The sequence below is a fragment of the Phaseolus vulgaris genome, chromosome 1 (assembly GCF_051622355.1).
Source record: "Phaseolus vulgaris cultivar YP4 chromosome 1, ASM5162235v1, whole genome shotgun sequence".
Classification (NCBI taxonomy): Eukaryota; Viridiplantae; Streptophyta; class Magnoliopsida; order Fabales; family Fabaceae; genus Phaseolus; species Phaseolus vulgaris.
This window is the reverse complement of record NC_143498.1, coordinates 43352635-43364889: the sequence shown is the minus strand read 5'-3', so window position 1 is coordinate 43364889 and position 12255 is coordinate 43352635. Positions and strand designations below refer to the sequence as shown.

The following is a 12255-nucleotide window of genomic DNA, read 5'->3' as shown; positions in this document are numbered from 1 at the left end:
ACAAATTGCACTCTAATAAAAATAACATAGGACAACTTGAAGAAAAAACGACTCATGCCACTACTGATATGAAAGCCAATTTAACCAGAATTGTACACAGGTAAATATTTCATAGTGATAATTTGATAATATTTTTCTTGTGCTTTTACCCATTATTTTTTATTAAGGTAGCCGAAATCATTGCAAAGAAGATGTGTTTGTATTTTTGTATTGGATAGATATAATAACCAATAAGTCAGATATTTGTAGTCTGACTACTGAATAGTTTGACAAATTTTTTAGTTTATTTGGTGGAAGTAACTTTTGCCCAATTTCCAACTGAAGAATGGTATATCACAGAAGAAAAAGCCCTTATCTAACGAGTCAAAGAATGAATGAAATAGTATAGTATTTGCCAGTTCAGATACGTTTAAATTCAATTATCATTTCAGCCGCTGCACCCATCACACGTATCCCACCGATTTCCAACAGGCGAAGAGCCAACTCGTGTTCATCCATATGTCTTAGTCCCCTGCTCAGTCTCTTGAGCAAATCCTCATCAGCTTCCTGAATCCATGATGGAGCTCGACCCACCATCAAGTTGATTAACCCTGACACATAGGCTTCCCAAGTAGCACTATGACAACGCATTGATGTAGTTCTGTTCAGGGCACTCTCAAGAAATTCCAAATGCAACCCAATAACCTTCGCCCGTCGTTTATGTGGATGCGAGTTGTCAATACCCCAGGCAAATGCTAGGCTAAGAAAAACAAAAAATGCCAGTGCATAACCTTTGAGCATGGCAACCATAAGTCCAGATTCTCCACCACCCTGCTCCAACATGGAAGCTGATAAAAACCAGGAAGGCAGAGTCTCACTTATCAAATATTGAACGAACTTTGGTCCACCTGATATCCAAACCAATGAAGCCCCGAGTAGAGCGGCATGCTGCACACGTGCCATGGATCTGGCAAGAGAAACTTGGCCATATTTGATCCCAAACTTGGTTTTCTTTGGTTTCCTTATGCCCTTAGGCAAATCACTCGCTATGTCTCTAACCGAAAGCATTAGAATAGGCACAATTTCTTCAACCAGTAACGCGATATCTCCAATAGACCGATACACTCTTAGGTAAAGAATTCCTGGAGCAACTTGAGAGATCCCATCGGATATTTGGGAAACTATGCCATGACCAAGGAGGCCACTGACACCACCATTATTATAAATGCAAGCAGACCCAAGGCCAAGGGTGGATGTGAAGCAACTTTTTAGTAGTTGAACTACAGCATTCCTGTTGTGGTGGAAAACAGTGCTGGAAGCAGAGAGCACAAAGTAGTTACTCCAACGCTTCACCTTCTGGATCCACAAAGACGTCACAATGGGCAAGGAGGGCCAGGGGCAAGCAGAAGCAAGGGAACTCACAGTAGGGGCAATTAGTGCAAGGAATCGTTCGGTGGCCTTGTCAAGTTTATATGTTATCGTGAGGCTTACAAAAGCTGCCAAAGGCAAAGGAAGTGTTGGTGGAGAGTTTCCATCTGCAGGGAATTAAAAAAAAATACTGTAAACATAATGAACATTTTGTTTCCACATAGAATAATAAATGCAGATAAGGGTAACATGGGGATTTCATTGATCAACGCTCTTGACAGAGTATGCATCTTTGTGATAATGTCAGTTAATAAATGTTTGCTTTTACATTAGTTACTTTTTAGTTTTGTTCCTTAAGACATTAGTTTTGTTCGAATTCCTCTCCTTTATGTTTTAAAAAAGCTCAAAAAGAATAAAAAGTTAGAGTGGAGACTAAGAGTACTTTACCTATATCAAGGCTTGGGACATCGACATCTGCTAAGATTTTCTTTATTTCTTGTTCAACATGGGATAAATTTGAAGCAGGGCTGGGCCAGTCAGTTCCATTCATTAAAGCTGGCTTCCATATGCCCCGCGTAACTTCAGCTGAAAAATAGCTTGCAATGGTAACCAAAGAAGCCGGAAGGAAATCGGCTAGATCTTTGAGACCTGGAAAAAAGCTTGTGAAAATCAAATTACACAGCAAACAAACTAGAAGTTTCAAAAATCATCATTGAAATACAACCCAGTGCAAATTTCTCAAATATAGGGTTCACGTTCAATATCATGATCTCGTGGGCTACTTAAGAGAATGCAAAATCCTTTTAAAAGCCGGTTGGCCTATGTTACTCCACGAAGACTGAAAATGGTTCTTTCTTCGTCCGCCTCCATGGTTTCTGCATGCCATTGGAATGATGTAGACAATTCTAGGAGAACAGGGAACTTGAAGAATTGGAAGAATAGGGAATGCCAATAAATGAATGGATTCCGAATGTATTGAATTAGGAGAAGGATTAAGGGTATACAAATTGAGTCTGATCCAAAAATTAACAACTTAGATCACACAACATCCTTTTCATAGCTAACTACAACTGTTTAACTAGTAACAAAAAAACAGAGTAACTAGCTAAGGTGTCTATAATTTGGAAATATATTTAAAACTGTAAAATTTATATTACATTCATGAATTTTCAGATTAATTTCTAAATTTATTTTAGATTAAGTATAATTGAGAAATGTAATCTATATTTTCAGATTTAAAAATAAATTGTAGATTGTATAATCAGAATATGTTTATTAATTACATTATAAAAAATGCATTTTTAAATTATTCAATTCATAATATTTTATATGAATAATTTGTACTTTTTCCTATTTTCACGAAGAGAATTAAAAGAAATGGCCTTGAAAAGGTAGCTTTACTGGTACTACCATTTTTCACGATTACACCTCTCGCCTTAAAATAAACATAATCTTATCACCAACACCCCTACCATTTGCTACCGCCACAATCACCACACAAGATCGCCGGCATTACCATTGTCACCGTCTTCACCTCGTGCGCTAATCACTATCACCATCGATAGCATAATTGTGTGATTATCAGAACACCACCAGTTTTGCTACCTTCAATACTATTCTCACCTCCACTTGTACCACTATCTCTACGATATATTACCACCACAATACCATTGAAATTATTATTATTATATTATATCATCCTTATTACCATCATAAGATATATTAACAGCACAAAGGTAATATATTTTTAGGTCTCAATGTATTTTTAGTATCTGAAATATAATTGTATTTTTTATTCCTTAAATTCTTAAATAAATTTGTAAGCGTTTAGAATAAGTACTCTAAAAGTATTAGTATCATAAATTTTTCTTGCTTGTCCGTATAAATTTTTTAACATCGGATACTGGATAGAAATTAAACATTATTTTACAGCAAGAAATTAGACTTCTTTATTCATAGATTAATCATTTTCATAAAATGTATGCTTTAACATTATTATAAGAATTTTTATCAACATTCTAAAGCACTATAGTTTAAAATATTATACATATACATCAACATATTAACTCCCCTTTACATCAACTTAGAAGGTGATATATAGTCCTGAAATATTTTTTTAAGAAATATTGGACATGTAAAATCAGAGAAGTAGTAGTTTTGTTTAGGACAAGATTTTCATAATGCCCAGTTGCTAATCCAGCATTTTCAAGTGGATTTGCACTTGGAAGAGCTAGCTGGTGTCATCATGTGTAGATTTTAAAAATAATTTTCTTAAGGTAAAGCTACTTATTTATTTATTCAATTTTAAAAATTAATCTACCTTGTATTTGTATTCAAGAAGCTTGGATATTTGTTCCAAGTTTCTAATGAAACATTTTCTATATGTGTAGGGGTGAGGTTTGATTCAAGAAATGCTTTAATATTTATGAAAAAGTATAAAAACACATAATTCTCGTATTCAGTGGAAGAAAAATAAAAAATTCCTTAGAATAAATATTTTAGGAAATAATAATTTATTAACAAGTGAAAAAAAAACTCTCACTTTCATAAATGACAATAACTTTTTATTCTTGTATATAACTCGTGTAAACTTGTTTTTCTAATATAGTTGACACTAAATACATTATTTCTATTAAAAATCGAATAAGCAAACATATTTTATAATTTTGTTCTAGAAAAATGATACTTTTTTTTCTCAAAAGGGTAATTTTTTATGGAAAGATAGTAAGATGTTTATTTAATTTTTTTCTAAAACAGAAAGATAATGATAGGTTGATGTTCTATATATTTTATATAATTCTTTGATAACCTACTATTTTATTTTGAGTTTCATTTATATTTACTATTATCATATATATTTATAATAGTTTACTATTAAAACAATTTATTATACGTTTTTTTTAATGGGTGGTCGTGGTTGGCTCTCAAATCAAATTGAAGCTTTAGGATTGTGTTCGGTTATTTATTGAGTTATTTTAGGACTCATTCAATTTGGACATATTCTCACTCCACGCTGTGACATTCTTAAATTATGTTGCCTCAGTCCTCATTATAAACTTGTCCTGACTCAATATGATACGTGCTAAGTTCAAGTTAAATTATGTAGACAAATAGAGAACAAGACAAACCTGTAGCTAGATCACGAGTAGAGAGCTTCCCATAATCACAAGAAGTCAGAGAAGCATCCAGCACAAAGGGAATAGCTTCGAGGATATCCCAGGCAGGCACTTTTAAAGCATCATCCAATGCAAGCCCACATGAACTGCTGCTTCCTGAAGTAGTAGGTGTCAAAGGTTCGGCACCATTACTTACCTTCCTAAACATCATGCTTAGTAGGGCATCGACAATCCGAAGAACGGGCCCTCCAGGCACAAGACCAGAGAGGGTAGAAGCAATGCCTTCTTGGTGCTTCCGGTACCAAAAGTTTAATTTTGGAAAGGAATCCATAAATACAGGGTCTGCAGGAAAGCTTAAAATGTTTGACCATCTTTTGAGCCTTTGCCGATCCTTTGATGTTCTTCCAAGCGATGCCAATTTACTGTTTCGAACTAATAAAAGGCATTCAGGACTAAGTAGTGATCCAAATGGTGGAGTTGTTGCATCGCTCCTCACTTGTTCAACAGGTAGACGATCAAACCGCCAAAACCTCAGCAAAAGAGTAAATGCATTAGAGAATACCTCCCAATGAGTGAGTTTTTCTCCTGTTGCAAGAGTCCCCGAGGCATCTGGAACACGGGATCCAAAAACCTCGCATATTAGCATTAGTCCTGACGCAAGTAATGGAACCTGTAGTAAATGGCAAAAATACAACATATGAGCAAAGAATGCACATGCAACATACTAGTTCTCTATAACATTACATCCTCCTTTAGCTTTTATGAAAACTAAGCACTTAATTTATGATAGAGCCTTCCTATACTACAAAAAACACTTGATAAAAAACTTCACTTAAAAAGAAGAAGGTTAGTTGGCAATTACATGTCTGTCAAACTACAAGGATAAAAAAAAAGATCATACCAAACCATGTAGGGAGAATATATGAACACAGTCTACAGATGAGATTCCCATTATTAGAACGTTTAAAAAGGCAGCTTGGCTGGTCAAATGGCTCTGAGCCCCAGAGTAATTAGGAGGATCTATAGGTGAAAGCAATTTTGTGATAAAAAGAAGGGCAAGCTCCTGCAAGCAAAGATAATGAACAAATAACAGACGAAATTAAAGAAGGGACACAAGACACACTAAACAAACTAAAAACTAAGAAAATTTAGTAGAAGTCTCCGGTAAAATTGGAATGCTAAAAACAGTACCTGTACATTCCACCCACGTACCAGAGATGCCCCACACAGAATGGTAGCAGCAGATATCTTTTCTTCATCTGAACCATTGATTGCAATTTCATATATTTTCTCAATCTCTGCTAAGCTTCCATCAAAATCCATGAATTCAGTTGCTTTATAAATTTTCTAAAGAGGGCATCTAATATTGGCTTCATGAAAAAAAGGATGCACGGCATGCTGTACTATAGTGGAGATATTATGCAAAGATAGCCACCACTTTCACTTATACACGAAGACTCCATAAACTGTGTATGCGCATTTAGTGCCTTTAAATTATAAATCTATATTTGATCTAAAAGACAAGAATTTCCATGAATTTTCCAGATCATTAAGTCCCTTTATCCAGGAAATATGGGAGCAATAAGGCCTATATTAAAGCAAAGTATTCTATAGCAACCCTTCATAATGTATTCCATCATTCCATATCTGTTGTATATTATGAGATTTGCTTACCACGTCAACATGTTTATAGATTATAGTTTTGAAGATTCTTTTACGCATTACAATACTATCCACATTATAGTATTCCATCATTCCATATCTGTTGTATATTATGAGATTTGCTTACCACGTCAACATTTTTATAGATTATAGTTTTGAAGATTCTTTTGCGAATTACAGTATTATTCCATCATTCCATATCTGCTTTACCACGTCAACATTTTTATAGATTATAGTTCTGAAGATTCTTTTACGCATTACAATACTATCCACATTTAATTTACATTAAAGCATAAAATACACACACTACTGAAGTATGAATAATGTTCTACGTCAGTGGCATGAATGACGAGAGCAAAGACTTTTCATGAATTTTCTGACCGAATAAATGAACACAACGTCAACAATTCAAAGTACGAACACTGTTCTTCCCCTAAACCACCATCACCACCAAAAGACAAAAATGTGGCAAAAGCAGCATTTTGGAAAGATTAATATTATTGAAAAAACCCTCCATCTAATTTGCCTAAGTCAACCACCTTCCTCGAATTTTTCCGTTCTGAAGCCAAATGTAAAAGGGGATTGAAAGCGACACAGAGCATATGAACTATGAATGATGCAGCTTACCTGGAAGCTGGAGTTGCAACTAAGACATTAACCAAAGCAGGAGTTAGCTGTGACCCCTCCATCAAAGAAGACCAGCCAGACACATGATTAGAAATGCTACAAGGAATTTGGTTGCTGGATGCATTGACATAACCAGGCCATAGATAAGCTGATGCATCAAGTAGGTTTTTTGCAATACAAGCCTCAACAATTAGATGCCGTAAGTTGCCAGCTGCAAGGAAAAACATACAAAAAAAATGAGCTTCACCTATACACCAAAGGCATAAAAGATAAAGGATCCGGAAAAAAATATGAACAGACTTTTATGAAATAGCGTTATACGAAAAAGAAAATAACAGAGGCAAAAGAGCATTGCAAGATGACCAAATTACCAAAATGTGATTAAATACCACAGTACCAAGGTAAAGGTGACAGCGCCACTAATAAAACTATGGACAACTATAATTGTTGTGTGCGAGATAGAGCGAGAGAAAAAATTAAATTGATAAGCAATGTTGACTGTTTGTTCACAGGGAGATCCATGTCTTCCTGTTTGGGGAAGCAATATAAACATAGAAGGATACGCATAAGTTAGAAGTACAAAACTCTACCGCCAAAGAGAAATCTTTACAGATTCCCCATAACCACAACAAAAGAAATTACTCACAAGATTTTATCGGCAAGCCATTCGTGCTCGTATATTCCAAGTATCCACTACCAACAGGGTTTCCTGATAAGGACAAAATAGCTTTGGCAGCAGCTTGATTGGCTTCCACGAGAACAGGTTGAGGAGGGGTGAGTAAGGACTCATAATCACCCAAAAGCTGTAAACTGGTAATCAATTCCCCTCGACACTTCCCCAGAGCTGGCTTTTCTGTCCCTTTGCTTGTTGTAGGGCTATGTTCAGCTTCTTCAATCAGTTGACCTTCCTCTTCTTCAATAATATAAGTTACCACGAGGGTTGTAATGCTCAGTAGCATACACATGCAGGTGTCAAGACGAGGTATAGGACCTTCTTTTGAATCCCTCTCCTAAAATAACGGTGAATATTTGATCTGTTATTGTGAATATTAAGTAAAGTACAATTGCATGCAAATTTCCAATGTCACTAGAGCTTTATAAAGGACCAGTGAATCAATTAAACGTAAAGGTGTCATGTGCCAACACAGAAAAAGTAAAATGTAAATGACATGCAGTACGGTCTTTCTTTTTTTATGATCAAACACAGGAATAAATTCATCAAGCAATATTTCCGGGAGAATCATCGGCTCTATACCCTTGTTGTTGGAACAGTTCCAACCCTTTGAACCAAACGCAGTGCTGCAACCCATAACCCCAAAAATGTGTTGTGCCACATAGTGCCATTAACTGCGTGTAAAGTCTTCACCAAACCTGCAATTACAAGTTCAAATAAATAACACTGATTTGGAAATAAAAAAAATACAAGAAAGTTTGTCATTTAAATCAAGTATTCAGTCCAACTCCCACCCAAAAGATGCCATTTGGATTTTTTTCCATGTCATAGTCCTCACATGGAAAAACTTGAGATCACTATTCATATTTCTTTCCCATCATCTTTTAACAACCCTTTTTTAATAGAAATAGCAGCAATTCTATTTGTTACAAGCCATATTTTATTCTGTGATATCCACTTTCTCACTCAGTATTTTGCAATTTCTATGGATCATTTTCTGGTTGCTTTTTAATTCTTTCTGTCTGCCAAAAAGAGAGGCTGGCTGACACTTCTGGTGTAGTTTGGCATGATTATGGCATGTCTTACAATTTGGGCTTAGAAAGATTTGTTTTAATTTTGTTGGGTAAAACCATAATGTGGTCCTTGAAATTATATGAATCATATTAATTTCTGAAGGAAGCCGAAAAAAGAATCCTGGAAAGACAAAAAATATCTGTGCGTATGGAATGAAGAAAAAGAACCATAATAACTATGAACCCAAGACTGGAAGAGAAGGCTCTAACAGAATGAATTAAAGCAGTTAATGTCTAGACTCTTTCATCGTGTTATTTTTCTTCCTTGTATAGGTATTTTCCCCAACATTTTCACTTCAAAAAAAATAATACCTGTAATAATCTCAATAGCACTAAATGCTGCCACTTGCCCTCCATCCAAAGCATCTTCCAGGATAAGATCAATAGGAAGCCAGAGTGCAGACCAACTATCCCCATAAGACTGCGCAGCAAAAGACATCAGCGAACCAGCGGATATGACTTCTTTAGTCCTCACCTTAGATTTTATTTTGAACTCATGAGAAACAACCGCCCCGGTATTTTGGGTCAAACTTATAAGGGTCTCAGCAGTATTATTACTCAAATTCCTAAAAATTGAAGAGTTTGACACAAGCAGCTGTGTTTGGTGAATGAAGGACTTCCAATATGATGACCTACAGAGATAACTTCCCTTCAATAAAAGATTCCAAAGCCTTAATTGAGATTCACTCAAATGAATATTTAGCTGGTTTACCTAATACAAAGCATATCAGAATTAAATTCTTACATGTTCCAATGAACTAAGGAAAGGATCCTTGAAGTCATTTTGTGTTGCAAAAAATCTGCAATAATCTCTATAGCCATTGCTGTATTTTTCTTCTGAAACCCCTCAACATGCTCAGTTTTCTTTTCACCTAAGCTGTCAGGTCCATCAACATCCATATCATGTGACCTGCTTAGCCATATAGGCTTATTCTCTGTAGTGTGATCTAGTAACCCTTCATCATCTAATGATGCTTCAAGTAACTGCCATACGATCGAAAAGACAAATTCAACCAGAACAACTCCAGGCTCCCACAACGTTTGACTGTATACTTGAGAAAGCTGAAGAACATCATCAATTGATTTCATAATCCTAAAGAACCATTGGTTTGAAATGTCATTATTAGTATTCAGAAATAAACAACGAACCTCCCCATACCCTGAAAAGAGAAAGAGAAAAACGCACAAGAAACTACTTAAGCAGATTTATGTTTCCTTTATCTAAAAGATAATATAAATATCTAATTGCAAATGATGAAATGTAGTCCTAGGAGATAACATTGAAATTTAAAAGAGGTCAAATCTACTTTTGCGAGCAATGCACTAGATGCAAATTTTTCTTTCTTTTCACATAAATATCCTTCAAGTATATAAAGCTCTAAAATCTCATCCCAATTTGTGTGGTGAATGGTTTGAGCGTTTGAGGGACAGATATGTCAAACACAGCAACATCAACAAGTACCTTCAGGTTAACAGCACAAAGCCTAATAATAAGACTTTCAACTTTCAAGCACCACCACCAAATGCTAAGGAGATTTATTTCTGTTTTTTGTTTTTTTGCCTAAGTGGTTTTCTCTACCACCATAAAGGAAAAAATTATTCATAACAAGGAAGAAATTTACTTTGTGGATTGCAAAAATTGTCAGGACCTAACCATAAATAATATGTTAAAACTTCAAATACCAAACTGGATAGCAGATGTTTTGGTCTAGTTATCTCAATATTATTTAAACACGATTCATCATCATCAAGGAAATCTTCAATTACACATCCCAATTCCTTTGCATGAAATGTTAAATATTTTCAGCACATTAGCATGCTATTCAAAAACCTTCAAACAATAATAGAACTACAATTCTTAAAAATTACATTTTAGTTATTGTAGTGGTCTTTTGTAAGTTAGGCTACTAAGGTTAGTCTTTAGCCTATAAGATCGACATTAGAGAGTAACACATACACACACCAACCTCCTACCAACGTAAATTTCTACAATAATAGATTTACCACGACATGAGCAGTGCGTTTACATTGACATCTGTATCGCACGTTTTCTCAATTTTTCACATCAAATCAAAGAAACACACGAAACCAAACACACACGAAGACCCAATACAAACAACACTGGCTAGATTTGGCTTAGTTGTATCAGACAGAAATTTATTCAGTTTAAATTGAACAGGAGCAATGATAAGTTCACATTCAAACCACCATAGTAATAGAATATCCAAAATGCTAGACATATTCAGAAGCCAACACAAACAATTCTTGTCCAGAAAGTGTTGGACCTCACTTTTCATAGTTTGGAGAACTGACATCATATCCAAGCATATCGCGAAGTTGCTTGAGGAGTTCCATATAAAGTCTGTAAGCAGTAGGGTGGAGTTCTCTGCTTGGTACAACACTGCAGTAATCAGTGAAGAAAACAAGTAAATCAGTGAATGTTCTAAATTGCGGCTCCACTCCCGTGCGATGTTCCATAAAAAAAGACAGGTTGGTAGCGTTAAACTTTCATTTTCTAGCAAACCAAAACTAGTTAAGCTTCTCTCTCTTAACCATCAACCATGCACAAAAACTATTCCGATAACGAATTGAGCAAATCCAACGTTACAACAGTACGAATTCCTTCATTCAGTGATTCTACATCTTCAGATACATATTATATAAATGGAATATTAAGCAGGCCAATGAAAAATGCACGTTCAAGAAACAAATGATTCAATTAATTAGAGCGTAAACTTAACAGAAGAAGTGAAAAAGAGAAAACGGAAATGACAAATGAAAGAGGTAACGTTACGTGGCGGAGAGAAGTGCGATGAGGAGGGAGGGAGGGATGATGTCGAGGGACAGGGCGGTGTGTAGAAGCTTCCATGCGGCTGCGGAGTAGTTGTCCCAAAAGAAGTGAGAGACCAAGCGGTGAGCGAGTTCGACGGAAGGGATGGCAATGGCGGAGGAGTGAAGCGTCGACCTGACATCGAAGGCCCACGTGTAAGGATCGGCGTTGCTCTCCACGGCCAACTTCGTTTGGCGTAGGACCGCGTCCCACGCATCAGCCTCGGTGGTTTGCGCGGGAACTGCCATGGTTAGGGGATTGAGAGAAATAGAATTTGAAAGAGGGAAGAGACGAGAGAAGAGAATATGAGTGAGTGAAAGAAGGGACGAGAGAAGAGTTATGCATGGGTTTCACTCCAACAAATGTAACATTGATTTCCATCTTCTATTTTCATAAATTTTAATTTATTTGTGAAGTTTGTATTCTTTTTTTGTAACATAGATCTGAAGAAATACTTTTTATTATGCACTGTACCAAAGAATTGCACAACTGGATTGTAAAAGAAATTCCTTTTAGTTAAGTAGTAATTAAAATAACTAATTCAATTTTTTATTTATTTTATAAAAGTAATAATATCATGTTTATTACTAATGACTTTATATATTTTTTTCATTATTTATTAATAAAATATATTCATATTGGTAATATTTAATAGAAGTGAATATGAGAAATAAAAGAATAAAGTTTGTTTGAAACAATACAAAAAAAATCCCACTTAACAACTTTATTACTACTGGAAATGAAATTAGGAGACTTGACGCCCATCTTTTATTTAACGATCACTTCACAGTTTGTTTTAATAATAAAATATTATATTTAAAACAATAAAAATAAATGGAAATAAAATAATAATATACTTTGGGTGGTTGTATAAGATGTGAAAGATATCAATTTATCACAGTCCATATAATTAATGGTTCATGGAAA

General features: G+C 35.2%; 1 protein-coding gene across 1 annotated transcript; it reads right to left on the bottom strand.

Moving 5' to 3' along the window:
• Nucleotides 1-338: 338 nt before the first annotated feature.
• Nucleotides 339-11633, bottom strand: LOC137814193 (mediator of RNA polymerase II transcription subunit 33B). The gene is made up of 12 exons (XM_068616785.2): nt 11293-11633; nt 10789-10899; nt 9244-9591; nt 8811-9130; nt 8008-8123; nt 7399-7762; nt 6753-6963; nt 5655-5769; nt 5365-5526; nt 4476-5133; nt 1795-1995; nt 339-1514 (listed from the first exon to the last, which is right to left on the bottom strand). The coding sequence occupies exons 1-12, from the start codon at nt 11574-11576 to the stop codon at nt 400-402; spliced, it is 4005 nt and encodes a 1334-aa protein (XP_068472886.1). The 5' UTR covers nt 11577-11633; the 3' UTR covers nt 339-399.
• Nucleotides 11634-12255: the final 622 nt, after the last annotated feature.